The 22,461-nt window shown below is 38.5% G+C and overlaps 1 protein-coding gene across 1 annotated transcript in view; it reads right to left on the bottom strand.

Moving 5' to 3' along the window:
- LOC126183377 (protein unc-79 homolog) overlaps positions 1–22,461 on the bottom strand; it is an 852,060-nt gene that overhangs the window by 596,913 nt on the left and 232,686 nt on the right. Inside the window, 1 exon segment of the mRNA XM_049925310.1 lies at positions 9,165–9,392. Coding sequence (XP_049781267.1) covers positions 9,165–9,392 — 228 coding nt within the window.

The raw sequence follows: 22,461 nt of genomic DNA, 5'->3' as shown, positions 1-22,461 counted from the left end.
TTACAGAAATTCTATGATGGCACAAAAGCTGGAGATGGTTGTGTAACCTGATACTGGTTCAATCATATAAATAAACAATAAAAAAGTTGCCTGGTGTATACAAGGGCCATTCAGTATTGACTTACACTTTGTTTTTTCATAACATTCATGGTGTCCCATTTGATTCATCATTACAGTTGCAAGTATGTACTACTTTCATCTAATCATAGGTGACAAGACAATCAATCACTGGACTGTAATCCCTGCACAGTATAGCCTATTTCCCAACTGCTGTCATTACATATTGGACAACAAGGAGTGTGATCATCAAGGACAACACTGACAACATGGTTTCTGTGGAAGGCAGGTGTAAATACTGCATGTATTCACAGGCGGTTGAAGGGAGTGTGATGAGGGTGTGCACCAGCATGAAAAGTGCTCTTGCAACGTGTCAGTGCTCATCCTCATACGAATCAGAAAAACCTGGCTGCCATCACTGAAATAGCATTCCAGGCAGTGCCACAAGTGGCATATTCTCTTGACTTGGCCCCTGTAACTTATATAGGCCCTCCTTGAACCAATTTTGTAGAGTCTGTCATAACCACAGCAAACAGCTGCTTGCATTTCCTTGAAGTCTGCTCTGAGGTTCCTTCATAGCCCTGAACAGATGGTGACCAGAAGAGACCATTTCAGGTGAATGCAGTGGGTCTGGCAGTACCTTGAATGCTATTTCAGCAAGGGCAGCCATGGTTTTTCAACTTGTGTGAACACAAGCATTATCATTTTGAAAGAGGACTTTTGGTAACCATGCACACTCTACACACACTGCCACCAATAGACTGTGAAGATCTGCACTGTTTACACCCTTCTTCCGCAGAAACCATGTTGCCTGCACTGCCCTTGGTGATCACAGTATATGTTGTCCACTCATGCAATGAAAGCAGTCAGGAAAATGGGCTGTACTGTTCAGGGATTACATATCTAGTGATTAGCCTGCCACCTGTGGTCAAACCAAAGTGCTACATATTTCCAAATATAATAATGAGTCAAATGGTGCACCATGATTGATGGGAAAAAATAAAGTGTAAATCAATACAAAACACATAAGAACTTTCAGATTGTATTTCATACCTTAGGGGCTTACTTATAGAATATTTCCTGATAGGTCATCACAGGAAAATTACTGTGATTTAAAGTGAGAGCAATCAACATATTCATAAGACTGTTTGCTTGTTAACATTTAACTTCGGTCAGAGCAACTCTGTTTTCAATCTCTTGTGTTTGTTTCATTTCATGTAAGTCTGGCACCTTATAGAACTGCCAATAAATAAGTATCCTTTCAATATCAGGTTCTAAACCACTATATGTTTTTTTAGTTTTAGTTTTAAAAAAGGTATTATGCATTGGCTGACATTTCTCATCAATTTAGTGTGAGACAGTTACTAGGAACACTATTCAATGAAAGAGACATTAGTAGTACCATACACTATGATTAAATTTTACCAATTCTGTAAGTTCAGCAAAAACAACCTTCCATTGTAAATTAATTACAGTATTTATAGTAATTACAGTTTGATCGTATGCTTGGAATCCTACTGCGTAACTCTTTGTTGCAAGCTCAGATTTTCATGTTGTGAGATTACACTGGCACCTATTTCAACAATTATATTCATGCTATCTATGCATTTCACAGCTTGTTTATTACCAAAATCATGATGGGGCAAACGGTGCTGGTATTTACATACAAATACCCTGTTCTGTGTTAATATCATAGCAACAGTTGGGTGCGTCACCCTGGATTGATACTGTACTAAAATACAATCTTGGTCAAAATGTGACACAGCCCATAAGTAACATAAATAGAACATTTAAAGCTAGAATTACTCAGCAATGGTGCAAAAAATTTAGATTTAATGATATGACTCATACTAGAGAACAATGAGAAGATGCTTTAGCAGTAATGGCTGAGAAACTTGCAAGCTCTTGAGGAGACTGCAAACCAGCACAGCGTAATGGATATAGCAGTTACACAGCGTTTTTTGTTTTGTTTGTGGTTTTAGGGCGCAAAACTTCTATGGTCATTAGCGCCCACAAGTTACACAGCGTGTGTACCATTCCACTTGCTAGATGAAAAAAAAAAATTAGTAATCTTGTTAAATGTGCTCCCCAGGAGAGCATTGGAAACCATGTTAACTGTTACAAATGAGTATATATTTCTCTGCTATCCTAATTTATAAATTTCTGTAATGCGTAAGCAAAATGTGAAGAGGAGGTATATGATAATAGTACTGGTATTCTGCAAAATGATGAAATGGTAAAGCCCCAAAACATGTGTTAACAGTAACTCTTTGTTGGTGGGGTATAAATGTGATAGTGTTGTGATATTTGACAAGTATTATATTTAGACATAAAAATAAACATACCTTAGGGGCATCTTGAGACCAAATTGTCTAACTCACATAAAATCAGCCAATAGCCCACAGAGATAAATTGAAATTGTGAAAAAAAGCAATTATAAAAGTTAGTTAATTAATGTCTGTGACTATTGATGTTTTCTGCATGCAATTTTCACCATCTAAATTGGGATTTCTTGACTGTTTACTAAACATTTCACCATCCTGTCATTCATGTATTAGAAAATATGCCTACAGGCAGTTTCTGAATGGAAATCACCAGTGTAGTAAGCCAGGTTATGAAATCTAGTTCAGCATGATAAAATTTTTCTTTTCTAGCATTGTGACACAAATGTAACAAATTATGTCATTAAATGATGAGTGGTCATTAAATCATGACAACTTTGTCAGGCTCTTAAATCTATGTGATGATAGTGACAAATCACAATGCAACTCCTATAAAACTATGTGCAAGGATTAGTCAGTAAATAATGCACATCAGAGTGAGGTGGAGAAACAATATAATTTTTGTGGCTGAAGCAAAAGCATAGGATATTCAAACCTGGTCAAAATAAAAGCATATCCTAACACATGTCAAGATGAGTAAATAATACATCATAAGAGCCACCTCTGTGAGTTCCAAACTCCAGAAAAACCATTGCCTTTCTTTAGGAACCATAAATTAATCTGATCGCTCCACAGTTATCCCTCTGACATGGTTCCCACCTGTATCTTTGAGGCATGTAACCCACCACCCAGTGGCAGGTCAATGATTTCTGGGAGAGCATTATTAGTTTAAAGTGTCTTAATTTGCTAGAGACCTAAACTTGATTGTCAGTCATTTTGTGTGCCTGTCTGTGACTCAGCATCTCTCCCATATGATGAGTTGCAATATATCCCTTTGGTAATATTGCCATTATTTCATCTGGGATTTTCCATTGTTTGACTATGAATTTGTTTTCATGGGTTCAGCTCTTTGTAACTCAGTTTGTCATATATTCTATATCAAATTAGCCAGAGGATACTAATTATGCTGAATTGTTTTGTACACCTTCCTTACTGTTTGGCAGAATAAAATCAATCTCATTTTAATTCTATATGTTGCTTTTGATATTCATTCTCTTATAAGATATTTATTGAGATTTTTTCACATGGACATTTCTTCTTGATGGAGATTTACAGTAATGAGCCTCCCTTATATCTTTTGCTATTTAATTTAAAATTACCTTCAAAAAGCTATTTTTAACTTTGTCCTTAATGCTTTGTCCTGGCCTAAAAGCAATGGTCATTATATATGATTGAGTTTTTTAATGGTTTGCAGACATCATTTTGTATTATTTCCAAGGAGTATATTACATTTATTTTCAAAAATATTTTATCATCTTACTTATATTATAGGATATATTTTTGTTAATAATTTGGTATTTCATTGTCTTATTAATAACAAATAGCAATATCCACTCCAGAAAAATTTGTTTTCTTGTAATGATGATGTAAAACATGTGTCTCTGTTGCAGTTTTATATGGTTAAAGACTTTTTAAGGCCTGCTGATGTCTCATTTGGTATTAACTGATTCAACTTCTAGTTTCAGCAGCCTATCCTCAAAACTTAGGTTTCTACATGATTTTGCTTCAATGTGAAGTGCAGCAGAAGCAAGCATACTTTTATGCTCCATAATATTTTATTTTCACCAAACTTTATATAGCAAGTATAAATAAAGAAATAATGAGACACATCCCATATTTAAAAGGTATTGCCTGAAGTTTCTCCAGATCAAGCATATCTTGAATAGGAAGTGCTCTAGTTCATACACAGCAAACATTTGTCCTGGATCATTCAAACATATGACAACAAGATGATTCTCATATACTTCAGAACAGTTTAAATAGTACTTCTGGCAGGAGGCTGGTATCTATCCTGGAAGCTGCAAGTTGCCACCTATTTACAATAACTGCTCCACTATGGTGGATAATGCAAGTTTACAACACTGCTCTGTGTCTTGGGAAAGCAGCTATTTCCAATTCCAGAGATGATTTCCAACCTGCCTCCAGTATCCTGGCTCTGGATCATGTCAAATCTGCTTGTGTGGTAGTACATGAGCACCTGTATACCCTTGTCATGTAGTCACATTCTCCTCATCATTCCAATGTTCACTCTTAGCCCTTCTCATTGATGTGTCAATATGCTCACTTGTATCTTCACGTTATCCACATTTGAGATTGCTGTTACCAGTCTCTGCTGGAGGATTGCCACATGGCATCTTTTAGAGAACATGGGCAGTGTCTCTATGCTTCTGTCTTTTTAGTATAATCATAATCCCAATCGTGTACATAACATCCAGTAAGAAGTACAGTACTTGATACAGGGCAAAATAGATTATTAGTAATTTTTCTTACAATGGACTTTCTTGAATAGGCATTAAACCTAATGTAACACACCATGAGGTGAACTTCTTAGTCTGTGATAAAATAGATTTAAATGGGCAGAAGACAGCCATTGTATTTTGGCCATGTAAGTTTGTACTTGCAGCCATGGCAAGGACCATGAAGCAATTTATTTTACTGTATTGTAGAGATATGTCATGACAAGGAGTATCATAGCCCATTCTTCCTGGGAAGTTCTTTTGACAAATATGACTCCCATGTACATTAACAATGATATCAATGTAGATGGAAAGTGTATCATTAAAATCCAATTAAATGTTCCATAAGGGGATTAATTTGTAGCTGGTAGACACCTATAATCCTGTGAAAAATGTTGCAGCACAACATTGTCTCTAATGCTAAGGTAGACTGTAAAAAAACTTGCTAATAATCAAAGATCATAGAACAAAGTGCTAAGTGTGCAAATAATTACATCATTCACATGGAAATATGCAGTTTATGGCATATCAGCAGCTGATGCAATGTGGCTAACAGAGTACTGGGTGAGGTAGGCAGTGGACACTATTAACCTCTTATTCCCATTTGTTGACTTTGGAAACCTCCTTAACAGGTCAACTGCAATATAGTGAAACTAGACATCTACAAGCAGAAGAGTGCAGATATCATTGGAGTAGTTTAGTTTAAAATCATATTTCTGTTTCTGTTATTCCATACAGTGGCTTATATAGTGGTTGATGGATCATTACAACTGTGATAAATCAGAGCTGTGTCCAATTCTGTCACTCTTCTTCAGAAATTACAAATGACCAAACATTTGTGAATCATGAAAATACTTCAGGCTGGCTAGCTATAAAGTAGATGTTACAATAAAAAATGCATTTCTAGCCTACTGCACTGTAATTCAGTGTGCAAAATGCTCAGTCCCTTAATTGGTATTCTCCTTTGATAGCTGCTTCTCTCTGTAACTCATTCATGGTCCTCGGCTTCACTGATGGGATATTATCCATGGCTAGATAATTTCTCAAAAGACAGTTTCTGTGTATTCACTGAACCCTCAGTGTCCCTCTTGCCTATTAACCTAACTGATCCTTAGGGCTTGTTGAGCACATAAGAAACCATAATCCATTACCATAGTGAATATCTGCCCTCACAGCCAAGATTTTTTGTTTCTTGTGATGGCACTCAACTCTAAGTTAGCCAGTTCAAATTCTCATAGTGGAAGAAATTTTCTCCACCAGTATTCATCTACAAGGGGAGGAGAGGTGGTAGAGTATAGTACCTAACCACCAGACTTGGCATAAATGTTCTGTGGTAAACTCAACACCAATCTGCAGCATCTCATGGAGAGAGGGCATGTCACTGTAGATGGTGAGCTATCGGTCAGATGGGACATAAAGTTCTGCTATCTTCTTGGTGCTGTTTGAGATGACCAGGAAATGTTCTGGCACCAGGTTTCCTTGTCTGTTTTCCTTCAGCATTAACATGACACCCACTATATACACATCCATTTCAATCATCAACACTCAACAGACACACATGAGCCACAGTCTTACACACTGAAAAGAAAGAAGGCATTGTGCATGAAGGAGGAAATCATTTCTGATTGGCAGCTGAACCTAACCCTGAGGGCCTCGTAGCCAACAATCCCACACAACTCTTTCTTTTAACTTAGTGAATGCTGTACTGAATTCCTAAGATTGAAACATACCAACCCTTCAGACAATTTCAAGGCCACCTTTTCTGTTACATAGTCAACTATGGAAAGCACTTTGGAGGAAAACATAAATAATCTTAAATACTTAAACACACAGTATTGATGTTCCAGACATCAATACTGTAGATTTAAGTTTATAATACATCTATGTTCCTCCAAATACTGGCAGAATATTTCATAAAAGTTACAAATAATGTTTTTAGTTTGTGTGATGATTTACATTAGAGCTGCACCTTTCCTATAACCACTAGCAACACTGTGAAGATCTAACTTGGCATTTTTGTCTGTATGACAGAAGATAAAAGCACATCCTTGAGGACTGAGAAAGATTATTATGGATCCTTGTTCCAACAAAACCTAATGCCCCTTGTAGCATTTCTTTGTGACCAAAATGGTACTGAAACAGAGGATGACAGACTAAAGGCCAAAATACTAAATGTCTTTTTCCAAAGCTGTTTCACAGAGGAACACTGCACTGTAGTTCCTTCTCTAGATTGTCACACAGATGACAAAATGCTAGATATCAAAATAGATGACAGAGGGTTAGAAAAACAATTAAACTCACTCAAAAGAGGAAAGGCAGCTGGACCTGATGGGATACCAGTTCAATTTTACACAGAGTACGCAAAGGAACTTGCCCCCCTTCTTGCATCGGTGTACCATAGGTTGCTAGGAGAGTGTAGCATTCCAAAAGATTGGTAAAGGGCACAGGTCATCCCTGTTTTCAAGAAGGGATGTCGAACAGATGTTCAGAACTGTAGACCTATAGCTCTAACATCGATCAGTTGTAGAATTTCGGAACACGTATTATCTCCGAGTATAATGACTTTTCTGGAGACTAGAAATCTACTCTGTAGGAATCAGCATGGGTTTTGAAAAAGATGATCGTGTGAAACCCAGCTCGCACTATTCACCCACGAGACTCAGAGGGCCATGGACACGGGTTCCCAGGTAGATGCCGTGTTTCTTGACTTCTGCAAGGCATTTGATACAGTTCCCCACAGCTGTTTAATGAACAAAGTAAGAGCATATGGACTATCAGACCAATTGTGTGATTGGATTGAAGAGTTACTAGATAACAGAACGCAGCATGTCATTCTCAATGGAGAGAAGTCTTCCAAAGTAAGAGTGATTTCAGGTGTGCCACTGGGGAGTGTCACAGGACTGTTGCTATTCACAATATATATAAATGACCTTGTAAATAACACCGGAAGTTCACTGAGGCTTTCTGCAGATGACTCTGTAGTATATCGAGAGGTTGTAATAATGGAAAATTGTACTGAAATGCAGGAGGATCTGCAACGAATTGACACCCACTGCTTGACTACTGCTCACTGGTGTGAGATCTGTACCAGATAGGGTTGATAGAAGAGATAGAGAAGATCCAATGGAGAGCAGCACGCTTCGTTACAGGATCATTTAGTAATCATGAAAGCATTACAGAGATGATAGATAAACTCCAGTGGAAGACTCTGCAAGAGAGATGCTCAGTAGCTCAGTATGGGCTTTTGTTGAAGTTTCAAGAACATGCCTTCACCGAGGACTCAAGCAGTATATTGCTCCCTCGTATGTATATCTCGAGAAGAGACCATGAGGATAAAATCAGAGAAATTAGAGCCCACACAGAGGGATATCAATAATCTTTCTTTTCACAAACAATACAAGACTGGAATAGAAGGGAGAACTGATAGAGGTACTCAAGGTACCTTCTGACACATCCCGTCAGGTGGCTTGTGGAGTATGGATGTAGATGTAGATGTAGATTTCTAGCAGTGGTTGTGCCTTGGTACTCTAATGTTTCATGAAGTACCTGTATTAGGAGCACATTTTGTGTAAACTTCTAAAACTATGGATATACTGAGGAGTTGGAAAACCTATTAAGGTTTTTATTTCTATATATTGTTATGGACTACAGCTCCATTAACTAGGTGCTCTAAGATGTTTCTTTATTGGGTGATAAAGAGTACAATGTCTCGTGCAAATGAAGGCCTGTTGCTTAAATACATTTCAGCATAGTTATTTACTACTTTAGATGCTCCTTGTATGTCTTTGAGAACATGACATATTTTTCAGAAAGCAAAGACACATAATGGATATGAAAAATTCAAACAGGTGGTCCATCACACATTAGAAGAAAATTGAAGTGTTGCACAGATTATGTGCCATACAGTTTAACTGATAAAGGGCATCAAGTATTATGAAGACAGAGTTTTCCCAGCAAGCTTTGTAATCCTTGCTTTTCCAGTAGTCTATCTGTATATACATAGTGGAGAAATACTTCACAGCTAAACCAATGGTGGCTGTATCTTCTGCTCCAAACTGGACAAAGCTTAGGCTGTAGCACTATTTATTTTCAACATATAATAAAAATATTCTCCTCCTCCAATGAAGAATACCAGGAGTTTGACAACATAACTGACAATATAGTACCATTTCTTACAAAGTTCTAACAAATGTTTGTTAATAACTATTACCATAGAAACTTTCCATGCCATGGAAACAGTTTCCTTTAGTTGTATGATGTATTATTAAATACATGCAATGATATTATTACAAGTTAAATGACTTGCCATTGTTAAATACTGACTACAGTTTAAAATACCATTTCATTTCAGTATCACACTTATCAGGTACAGTGCAGATATATTAAAAGTACAGATTTATGTAGTCTGTGGATATTTAACAAAACTCACATCTGGTAGATGGGCAGGCTGTTGTGGTGCAAACAGCTTGACTAATTCCAATGCCAGTTGGTACCACATTACACATGATTCACAGAAGACACACTGATCATTATCATCAATACGACATGTGTGACCTGCACGCCATGAAACAGCAACCATTGCTTTCAGCAGTTGGCACACATCTTGTGACAGAACACCAGTCACTCCTGTATGCCGCTCTATCTTCTGTAGCTCCAGCTGTTAACATGCTCCTATTAATATTTGCCTTTACATATTATTGAGGATTGTGTCAATAGTTAGTTATTGGATTCATATAATGAAACACGTATCTCCCTCTTTTTAAAAACTTTGAATTTCGCTGTTAAAACATATTTAAGATAAACAACTCATAGACTTGTAATCTATCTTTCATCAACTATTAGAAACATCTGTGAGCATACAACTAGTGCACACTAAAGATTTCTGAAACTGAGAAATTTTAAAAAATTTTTTAACATCAAGCTCCACAAATTATAAATTTTTACAAACAAGTTCAAAAAGAGGTCAATAAATTAACCTGAAAATAATTTTTTTAAAAGCCACTTTTTATTTAGACAAATTTTCATCATAAAAAGTATACTGATTAAACTACATCATTAAATGGTGAAAGTTATCATTCTCTGGAAACTGAAAATCAGCATAAAAACAATCAAACATTTAAAAAATGACAAATAAAATTAGGTTTTGTTATGTTTTCTAAAATGGCTGTTTGTGTGTTTACCACTTTCCATGATCACAACTATCATTCCATAGGAACCTAGATTGACCTGTCTTCTATTGACAAAATGCTAAGACGCAAGCTTCTACAAACATATATTGTAAACAATAGTTAATATCACAGAATATGGTGCTCCAGTTGAAAATAAAACTGGATGCAAAGCTTTTGACTAACCATATTACACAAATGCAAATATCAATTAATAAAAATAGGTAAAGATCATTGATATTTTAAAGCAATACTAAATTTAATCATTCAAGTGATAGAAAGCTGCTATATAAGTAACAGCTAATTAGAAGTTCACTTTTAGTACATCTACTGCTGCAGAGGTGACAACATGTGTATATTTGCTGCAATTAAATGTCAAATAGTAATAACAAATATTGTTATAAAAGAGAACAAATCCAAGTACTGAAGTAACAATAGTCAGTATTTTATAAACAGTAGTTGTGAATTTTGCATAATTTTAAGGACATAAAATAATTAACTGTGTTGCCTTATTTTACTTTGAAGTTTCTGTTCTCTTTACACATCTGTAGCAAATGAAACTTCACCTAATCTTAGTCAACTACTCACGTTCTTCTGAGGCAGAATACCAAAAGTCCGAGAATTCACATTTTCCAGTAGCATATCTGACATCCCATAAATTGGTATGCTAGTCTGTTAGAGCCTGAAGAGTTTTGTTAGACATGTGAACAGAGCTGAAGCTCATTAGAGTTATGCTCATAGTAGTCTCACATGCATGCTTCAGAATCTCAATGCGTAACATCAATACAATCAGTCTTTATACCATGTGTGAACAGAGCCTACAAGTTTCCAGTTAATAACATCATATAACAGTCATTTGGTCATTGTGTCACCCATAACACTGGACAGTTCATAAAGAATATAGCAATTACAAATGATTATTTAATGTATAGTGTTACATTTGGTAGTTCACCTGTGTAGTTGAGTGATCTACTGCCATGTTGAGGACCCACATTCAATCCCTGGTGCTGCCAAAGATTTTTCTTTCATGAGAGGACTGGAATGGAGTGCACTCAGCCTCATGAAGCCAGTTGAGGAGCTATTTGAATTAGTAGTAGCAGTTCCATAGTCTGGAAAGCTGACAACAGCTGGGAGAACAGTTTTTTTACCCCAAGCCACTCACTCTATGATGCACAAAAATTGAGCTGTATGGCAAAAGATGACATCATAGCTTGTTGGCATCCCATTCTATTTTCAGCAAAACTGTGGAATCACTCAATATACATGTGGTCCACAGGGTGGAAAACTTCGAATATTCACACTGTTTGCATTGAGGGTTTGTGCGCAGGCTTCCCATATTTGGTCCCTGTAAAGTGACATATAAGGTCTGTTCAATATTTCTGCTATTACCTTTTACTTACTGTGCATGATCTCCTTCAAGATACTCTCCTCCGCAACTGTTACACCACTTCCAATGCCATTTCCACTTCCAGAATCAGTCTTGCTGGATCATGTAAAGTGCTGTCCGTGACTTTTCTTTTATCTCCTCTATCACTGCAGGCTTCACACTTTCAATGGGGGTTTCAGCTTTGCAAATAAAAAAAGAGTCCACAGGGCCCAGGTTTGGAGTGTATGTAGGATGAGGCAGCACAGTGATTTGTTTTTTGTGCAATAGTCATGCACTAACAGGGATGAATGTACGCATGCATCATCGTGATGCAAGAGCCATAAGTTTTCTTGCCACAATTCAGGCCATTTCCTTCTCACACTTTCTCAAAGGTGTTGCAACATGAACCAATAGTACCATTGGTTAACAATTTCTCCTGTGGCATGAATTCATGATGAACTAATCCTTCAACATCAAAGAAAACTATCGGCATGGGTTTGACATTTGACCTGACCTCATGACCTTTTTCTGGTCTTGAGAGAACCTTTCCTGACCCATTGTCAAGAGTGAACCTTGGTCTCAACATCATAACCATAGACCAACATCTCATCACCAGTTATAATTCTCTTAAGGAACATCTCATTCTCATTTGCACAATCCAAAACCTCTTCACAGATTGCAAGGTGATGGTATTTTTGGTCTTGACTCATGAGCCGTGGGATGAACTTGGCAGCAGCATGATGCAGTCCAAGATGCTGTGTCAGGATTTCATGAAATGATCATACTTAATTATTACATTGTTCTGCAATCTCAAAGACAGTCTGTCTTCAATTAGCATGCAAAATTTCATTGACATTCATTACATGAGCATTGTTGGTAGACATTGAAGGGCAACCTGAATGAGGGTCATCTTTAACTTCCATTTGGCCATTTTTAAACTGTGTGAACCATTTTTAACACTGAGTATGGCTTAAGCACTCATCACTGTTTGCTTTCTGCATCATTTGGTGCATCTCTGTAAAGGTTTTCTTGAGTTTCACACAACATTTACTGCAGACACGATGCTCCTCTAACTCTGCCATTTCGAAATTCACAAACTGTGTGACACAACGTTGTACTCAATATAGTACTCAACAATAACTAACAGACAAACAATAATGAAACTTGCAGCAGTTACACATTAAACACAGGTGTGTGCAGGGATGCCAACTACATTTCCCTCCAACATACCACTGGTGTGAAATTATGAATTTTCCAGAATTTTTTGAACAGACCTTTTATTATGACTGTTATCTTAGGGGTATTAACAACTGTGTGGTATGCACACATGGATTAGACAAGGGGATCTAGACAGTTAGGTTTCCTCAATCAAGAGCTCTTTCCCCAAATTTTGTCAATTGAAGACAGGTCAATCTAGGTTCCTATGGAATGATAGTTGTGATCATGGAAAGTGGTAAACTCACAAATAGCCATTTTAGAAAACATAACAAAACCTAATTTTATTTGTCATTTTTTTAAATGTTTGATTGTTCTTATGCTGATTTTCAGTTTCCAGAGAATGCTGTGTGGATTTGTATTTTGGGACTAAACAGTCAGGCAATCAGCATCTGAGGCATAAACTGTGTGTTAATGTTGTTGATGTTTGCTTTAGGGCCCTTTACTTTGTGATTAACAAAGAAAACTACATATAGACATAGAGTAAAATGAAATCTATAATGTACATTAATCACATAAGAGACATGATAAACCAGCTTCTATGCAACACCTAAAATCTCTTACTTAATGTTTTAGTGAAGGAAAGTGGTGATCCACAAAATTTGAAAATATGTGCTCTGCTCAGCCTGACATCATCTAACTCTGAGAGAGAGATCCTCATTTATATCAAGGACAGTTTATTCTGTCAGTATATGATATGCAATAGGTTAAAATATATTTCACTGAAATGAGTACATTAAAATCACTACAGTCAATACTGTCACTGTGTGATAGCAATGGAAATGTTACTGATAATGGTGTCACTAAAGCAGAGTTACTAAATACAGTTTTCCATAATTCCTTCACAAAAGATGACAAAGTAAATATTCCAGAATTCAAAACCAGAACAGCTGTTAGCCTGAGTGACATAAAAGTAGATATGTTAGGTGTTGCGAAACAACTCAAATCACTTAAGAAAGGAAAGTCTTCCAGTCCAGATGGTATACCAGTCAGATTCCTTTCAGAGTATGCAGACACAATAGCGCCTTTCTTAGCAACCATAAATAACCACTCACTTGACAAAAGGTCTGTTCCTAAAGACTGGAAAGTAGATCAGGTCACTCCAATATTCAATAGAGGAAATAGGAGTAACCCATTGAATTACAGACCCATATCACTGACCTCAATTTGCAGTAGGATCTTGGAGCATATACTGTATATATACATTATGAATCACCTTGAAGAAAATGACTTATTGATACATTACCAACACGGATTCAGAAAATATTGTTCTTGTGCAACACAGCTAGCTCTTTATTCCCATGAAGTAATGGGTGCTGTTGACAAGGGATCTCAGATTGATTCCATATTCCTAGATTTCCAGAAGGCTTTTGATACCATTCCTCACGAGGGACTATTAATCAAATTACATGCATATGGAGTATCATCTCAGTTGTGTGCCTGGATTCGTGATTTCCTCTCAGAGAGGTCACAGTTCGTAGTGATAGATGGTAAATCATCGAGTAGAACAGAAGTGATATCTGACATTCTGTAAGATAGTGTCATAGGCCCTCTGCTGTTCCTGATTTACATAAATGATCTAGGTGATAATCTGAGCAGCCCCCTTCGATTATTTGCAGATGGCGCTGTAATTCACCGTCTAGTAGAATCATCAGATGATCAATTCCAATTACAAAATGATCTAGAGAGAATTTCTGTATGGTGCAAAAAGTGGCAATTGACACTAAACAAAGAAAAGTGCGAGGTCATCCACATGGGTACTAAAAGAAATCTAATAAATTTTGGGTATACGATAAATCGCACAAATCTAAGGGCTGTCAATTGGACTAAATACCTAGGAATTACAATTATGAGCAACTCAAATTTGAAAGACCACATTGATAATATTGTGGGGAAGATGAAACAAAGACTGTGCTTTGTTGGCAGAACACTTAGAAGATGTGATGTACCCACCAAAGAGACAGCCTACATTACATTTGTCCATCCTTTGCTGGAATATTTCTGCGTGGTATGGGATCCTTACCAGATAGGATTGACGGAGGACATCGAAAAAGTGCAAGGAAGGACAGCTTGTTTCATGTTATCGCGCAATATGGGTGAGAGTGTCACTAATACAATATGCAAGTTGGAGTGGCAGTCACTGAAACAAAGGCAATTTTCTTTGCAGCAAGATCTATTTACGAAATTTCAGTCACCAACTTTCTCTTCCAAATGCGAAAATATTTTGTTGATGCCAACCTACATAGGGAGAAATGATCATCATAATAAAATAAGAGAAGTCAGAGCTTGAACAGAAAGTTTTAGGTGTTCCTTTTTCCCATGCGCCATCCAAGATAGGAATGGTAGAGAAGTAGTATGAACATGATTTGATAAACCCTCTGCCAGGCACTTAAGTGTGAATTGCAGAGTAACCATGTAGATGTAGATGTAGATGTAGATGTAGACAGACAGGCAGGTCCTCATGCTGTAGCAGAAAACCATGCATTAATGGAATGTATCCGCCACACAAGGGTATAAGATCATCATCTCTGCTTCATTGCGGGATGGAGGTAGCTTCACATGTTACAGCTTATTGTAACTCTTACCCAGCTATATGTTTTCCCATTAGCAAATCAGTTTATGGATTAACAGTGTGATAACTGTGTACAGGGGAATGACACACAGCTTCATGATGGCCTCCTCTGAAAGCTCTTTCACTACTTTGTCGGAGATTTAATTTCCCTGAATGTCAATGAGGTATCAAGTAAAATTCCACTACCTTCCATTGTCTCTGTGCCTGGTAAACAGTGTCATAGATTCAATAGACATTTTTGCCTATTATGTACAAGTCTTAATTGGACTGTGCAGCACTAAGGGAAATGGAGCTGGTAAAGAACATAATGCCTTGATCAGCACCTCCAGGATTATATGAATTTTGGTGTGAAAGTTAGAGCACTCACTCATTCAGAAGATGAATTCTGAAAACACAGTCAGGGAACATGATTGCATGTGTTAGATTATCCCCTGCACAGACTAACCTGTGTGCATAGCTTTAAAATTGTTGTTCTCATTTAAAAGCTGATAAAGATATATTTTTAAAATATGAGTTTCAATGTGGACTTAATATACCCCATTAATTTTAAAAACATCCTAGGATTTTGCAGTAACTAGAGAGGAGGCCAACTGAGTCCTTATGAATGATATTTCCAAATCTATCAGAAGCTACTTTGCTCAAATCTTGAAGTGGTTGGTGGTGTTTGGGTATCATATATGTGAGTGCTCCAGATGCAGATGGGCAGCTGCAGTGTATACAGATGACTAGCCAATGGAGCAATATTTTTAGTGATGTAGCAGAATGAGGAGCTGCCACCAGGTGGATAATATGACGCCCCACCCCCTTTTCAGAAAATATGCTGGGAATGGTGCTTTTTTGGTAAGTCTTAGTACCCAAATCAGTGCCATTGTGATGATATGCATCTAACATTTTAGGTATGTAGATCTGTATATGCTGCAGCCATAATTGAGAAGAGAAGTGTATAAAACTTCTATAAAATTGCAGCAAGTACATTCTGTCTGCCCCTTAGTTTAGCCATTCCAGCATTTTAATATTCCAAATGATCTCACTGACCTAGCTTTAAGATCTTTCAGATGTCAAGTAAGTCTGTCATCAAACGTAAGGCCCAGACACCACCAAATTTTCAAAAGATTAAGGGCTGTTCCTCAGATGCCTGTCAGGCACGCTACAGTCATGGTGTGAGCTATTAAAAGTAATGCACAGAGTTTTGTCTATGAAAACCTAAAAGCAGTATTCTTTACCCATTTCTCCAGTGTTTTGAATATTGTCTGAAGTTGAGACATGTGGTTACAAGATTGGAGGATGTACAGAAAACAGAAATAAGTGTTCTACAGGACATTTTGTGGTGGACAAAATGTTGTTTGAAGAAACAAGGAAAGGAGAAACACTTAAAATACTTCCCTGAGGATCACCACTTACCCAAATAAAATGATATGAGAAGGCAGATACTTCTCAGTATGTAAAATATTGAATGGCAATAAAAATTGGAGATAGCCAAAAAAATCCCCGCTTATGGAGTTGATGTAAGATAATATGACTTCATGTAATATCACAAAACTCTTCTAGCTAAAAAATATATTTGACAATTACTGCTTGCAAAGAAAGCTCTCATGCATTGCTGTTTCCACATGAATAAGGTTTTCAAGAGTGGAATTATACCTCCTGAACCCATACTGAAAGGAAGACAAGAGATTCTTTTATTCAGAATTACACAAGGTGGCTGATGGTCATCAGTTGAAGAGTCTTTCCTATATAGATGGTCAGAGCAACATTGTGATAACTAGTTGGAGTTTTGTGATCCTTCCCTGTATTTAGGAGAGAGATCATGATAGCTTCCCTCCAAGAGCTGTTATAATCTAACTTAAATGAGATCCTATTAAAAAGTTTCAGGAGGATATCTTTGAAGGGGGGGTATAGTGGAGCAGCATTCCATAGTGGATTCCTAAGGGCCAACAACTGTCCTCTTTGTTATCGAGAAGGCAGATTCTGTCACATGGAGAATGAGTGATCTCTTTATTAGTGACTAGGGGACCTGAAATGCATTCTTCATCTCTGTGTTAGTGGATTCAAAAATCAGTCTTCCATTCTCCATGTTTGAAAGTGTAACCATGTATCACATTATATGTTATAGTCTGCCACTGACTGCACAATAAGCCATTGTGATACCAAAAGAGTATAATTTTGCTGTATTTCTGCCACCTGTATCTCTACCATTCCTTTCAGATATTTTCCTAAATTACTCCCATGCCCATGTTGCCAGAGTGGGATGATTTATTTAACTTAGAAATGTTTGTTATGACCTCCATCTACTCTCTTTAATTGTTTGTCGAGTCTTTCCTTTTTCTATCCAAAATAATGCTAGGTTTTCTCCTGATGGTCTCAACATGAGCCCCAGTGGTGACACATGTGTGCGTAATTGTGAAGACTGTTTTCTTTTCCTGAGATCTATGGGATGAATGCTCCAGCAGTGTAGTGAATTATGTTTGTGATGTCATCAGCCCACTCTCAGATGTTATCTGGGCATTCACATATCACTAGTAGGCTGTACAATGTTCAATTTGCTCTGCTCAATGCCCAGTTTGAAGGTTTCCTGTCAAGGCCTGCCATTTCTGGGAAGTGCAATGAAATTGGAAAGTGGTTGCTCAAACAAAGATTAGTACCAACTTCCCATAGAGTAGTGTCTGTAAGGGCAGGTGAACAGATGGGAAGGCTATGGGAGAGAAGGATTATGTGGTCAAATTGAACTGTGTCTCTTGGACTGTGTTTAAGATATTTGTGTCCTGTCTGTGAAGCCCTGAGGCAGTTGGGGGCATTAAAATCTCTGACAAGGAATAGATGAGGAAATTCTTTTATTGAATCTCTGAGAAACTCTCTGTTAAGCTTGTTATATGATACTAAATAAATAAAGTATACTGTAATATTAGACCATATGTGACTAGCCATGGTGACTGCTTATAAGTGAGTGGTGAGGGTGATAGGGCAGGTGTGATATGTCTTATTGATGACTGTCTTTTCCTCTCACCATCAAGGTAACATTTCCTGTAGAGGGAATAGTCTCTTAGCTCAGAAGTGTCAGATTATTTAAAATAAAAGGAATCAAACATTACCTGTGGGAGATACACTTACAATTACTTATTTATGTACAGATAAAGTGGAACACGTCACATATTATTTGATTTCTTACTATTATTCCTCATCAGATGTGAGCATCTGCAAATCAAATAATGTGTGATCTACGGCAGTTTATATTTAATTTAATTTTCAAAATATGCTTCCTGTGAAAAGCTGCCTAATGGTCTTTCCTGAGCTAGGCATTTTTGCCTCTTCACATGAGCTGTTAATCAGTTCACACGTCATTGTGGGATTGAAGCTATTTATCAATAAGGACTTCTTTCCTCTTCTTCACTGCCTTCATGCTGATGGAAGCCATTTATTAATAAGGGTTTTATTTTCCTCTTTCTCCCCTTCATGCTGTATTTTCCCAGGCACCATAAAATTTTCTTTTGTTTAAAGTTTACAAAGAGGCCACCTTTTTTTGTCAGTCGCCCTTGAGTAAATGTGACAAGAATTGACCAGTTCATGGTGGAATAGGCTGAATAGTCATCAGCAAAGCCACCCTGCCAGTCAAATCATGCTGCAGGATCACCTGACTTGTGAGACAGAGGGCTCTTGGAGCAATGGTGAAAAAAGGCTTTCTCTTCTCTTCCAAGCTGATGTCAGAGCAGATGCTAAATGTGGCTTAATCTTCTTTACCTTTGCATTTCGCTTCTCTTTCAACAAGGGTCTGAGGCTACTAGAGCTACCTTCTCTCATCACCATGGCAGTGCGTAGTGTATACTTCTTACAAGCTCACTTCACTTTCTGATCCTGACTACATCCCCAAGCAGGTGCAAAAACTGGCATCAGAAGTGAGATGCCAAATTCACACTGTTCCTGGCTTTGAGATGCCACATATAAATTACTATCCATGAGTGTGTGCTTGAAACCATCATTCGGGGCTGTCTGACTCTGTGATGTGGCACAGTGGATGAACGCTTTGTGCCATCGGTCCAAACTGCCTACTGCAGGCTACCTAGTGCTGCTGTCGCTACCACCACTTCTGCCACTGCTGTTGCAGTTGCACAAGGCCATCCAAAGTTGCCAACCACCTCTATCTCCTTTGAACAAGGTCACATTAAGGGTATGATGACCCAGTGCCATCCTGCCTGCAGTACCACTGCCATGTCAGTGCCTGATGCTGCCACACTGTTTGTCAGTCAGATGATGTAAGTTGCGAGCTTTGCTTTTTAGGAGAAGTCACTGCCAGGGCACAGTGCTGCCAGAGACATCAGCGAGACCTTTTTCTTATTTTATTTTTGTTTTTAAGTGTCTAGCTCTGTATGACCAAATGGAGAATCAAATCTCTATCATCACAGAATGGGTCAGTACATGAAACTGAGATCAGAAACATAATAATACATCAAATCCACATATCATATGCAGATGACAAGCTGTAAGTATTCATTAGCATAATCAACAAGCACTCTAAGCACTCTGTTTGTTTGATGTGTGTAATTTAAAGGGATGCCCATCACCAAGTCATGGGAACAGCTAGAGATGGAATCAGAGCTGCAAGCTATGATGGAGCAACTCTGGATGGAGAATGGAAATCTGCTGAGGCACCATTATGAGGCATTACTGAATGTGATACTCCTAAGCCGCACTGTGTCCAAAACTAGCTTCACTTCTCCATTTCTTGGGTTCCCTCAAATGGTTCCGTCCAAGATTGTAATTGATGTTGCAATGGATTCAATGGTTCTCACCTTCTCATATAAAGGAAGCAAAAATATCCACACTTTCATACAGAATTCAACGGTTTAGGGAAAATGTTCGCATAGGTAGACGAAGTGTTGGTAGGAGTCACCAGCCTGATGTTGCAAGGAGAGGTTCATGCTTATGTAAATTCTGTAGAAGGACTGGGAAATATCAAAGCATCTGACATCCGTGCAAGGGACTGGTGGGTAGATATGGAGATAAGCACTTTTCTCAGTAAACAATAGTAACTTGCTTTTGATACAGTTGTGTGATGTTATTGTTCACTGCATTTATTTTATTTGAGGGCTGATTAGGAGGCCTTACCTTCCAAACTCTCTTAGTTGGGTGTTAATAAACCATGTTAATGTGAAACATTATGGCACAGTAGAAACAGATTAGGACTCAATAAGCATGGAAGCTATCATTGACTGAAACAAAATGAGTTATTGACAGGCCCACACAGAAAAGTAAGCAAACTCGCTAGCTCCTGGACTGACTATTTCTTGAGCTAGAGTACAAATCCACACAGAAAACACACACACACATACACACACACACACACACACACACACACACACACACACACACACACACACGTACATACATTTACAGGCATGCCTATGCCCTTCCATGATGTTGTCTGGATGCACAGTGCCAGTGCTGCATTTCGACAGGTGGACTAGACTGGGGTGGGGGTTATTTTGGGTTGGGTGGGTAGAGGGAGAGAGAGAGACGGAAGGTGGGAAGAGTGGTTGAGGGTGAGTGAGTGGTGATGGAACATCCCTTTAGGAGGGTTGGGAAGGATCTTACACACTCCTAATCTTCCCACAACCCCCAAGAATCACCTATAAAGCAGTGTGCGCCCCTTCTTCACCCAATATCACCCCGGACTGCTACACTGAACCATATCATTTGTCAGGGCTTTTATTATCTATCAACAGGACCTGAAATGATGTACATCCTACCCAAGGTCCTCCCATGCCTCCTAAAGTGGTGTTCCATCTTCCACCCAACCTATTCAACTTTCTAGTCCATCCCTAACCAATTACTTGCCACAAGGATCATATCCCAGTGGAAGACACAGTGCATGACCTGCCCAATCCACCCACCAAGTACTTCCTGTGGTATCTATAGCTAGGATGCCATGACATAGCTGCCAGTTAAGTTGGCACTACGACAGACAACAATGACAGCGCCCTCTAGCAGGCACAGTTCAGCTCTACGAGCACCACTGTAGATTCTCCCCATTTTGATCAAGAGCAGATGGCTGGGACACTTCACACCTCATTGCAAAGTAATGTATTCTTTTTGCTAGCATAAAGGTGATTTAAGTTCATACTGCAGTATCAACATGTATTACCTTAGCCTGCTCCAACTCACTTCCTTCACTTGGCCAACTTTTCTGTTTACAAGACCAGACCCACGCGCTGCCTTCCAGGTGGAATACAAAAAGATGCAATGAGGTGTGAAGTGTCCCAGCCATCTGCTCTTGATCAAAATTGGGAGAATCTACAGTGGTGCTCGTAGAGCTGAACTGCATCTGCTAGAGGGCGCTGTCATCATTGTCTGTCATAGTGCCAACTTAACTGGCAGCTATTGATACCACACTTCCTACTCCAGTTCTGTCAGAGGCTTATCCACCCATCAGAGGCCAGGCTACCTGTCAAAGCATACCAACTCTGCTGCAAACACTGCACAGCTTTTTATGTCAGTATCTCTACCAACCAGGTGTCCAACAGGATGAATGGCCATCACCTAACTGTTACCAAGAATAAAATTGACCAACTGGTGACACAACATGCAGTTGAGGCCATCATTCTCAGTTTCAATGGTTACTTCACTGTCCAGACCCCCAGGATCCTTCCCTTCCCCACCAACTTCTCTGAAGTATACAGATGGGAACTGTCCTTGCCACACATCCTTGGCTTACATAACTGTCCTTGCCTCAGTCTCTGGTAACATACTGTCCACACACCCTCCACCCAACAGTTTCCCATTCCTCAATCCTATCACCCCCTTTCAATTCATGTCCACACATCACCTTCAGCATGCATTTCTCCTCACTGGTTCTGACAGTTGTGCATCACGTGCCTAGCATTATTTATTGCCAAACCAGCTGCCACCCTCCACTCACTAGCCATTCACAACAAACTCATCTTCCTGCCTTCCACCTCTCTCTTTCCCTGTACCCACCCCAACCTGACAACCCCTCCGTAATCTAGTCCACCTGCAGCACAAGCATTGTGCATCCAGAGGCACCATGTAGGGGTGCAGCAGGCATAGGCATAGACATAGGGACGTGTGTGTGTGTGTGTGTGTCCTCTAGAAAGGATTACTCTGAAAGCTACCAAGTTGTCTTCATTTTTTATGCTTGCCTGTTGACAACTCAATTCTGCTGCTTCTTGGTGAGTAGTCTCCTTTATTCCTTAAGTATCTATATTCCACCAGAACTTTCCTACAAAATTTGTAGTAGGCTTTCTATTATGCACAAAACCTTACAAAGATTCCTATCTCCATTACAAATATCTTTAGGATGTAGAAGGGCCTGACATCTGTGAATTTATCATAGCATTGAAAGACAAGCATTTGAAGGTGTATGCTCTTGGAAAGTGCGTAACAACTGACAAGCATC

This window comes from Schistocerca cancellata, chromosome 4, assembly GCF_023864275.1.
Source record: "Schistocerca cancellata isolate TAMUIC-IGC-003103 chromosome 4, iqSchCanc2.1, whole genome shotgun sequence".
NCBI lineage: Eukaryota > Metazoa > Arthropoda > Insecta > Orthoptera > Acrididae > Schistocerca > Schistocerca cancellata.
This window is presented reverse-complemented; position numbering and strand designations above follow the sequence as displayed.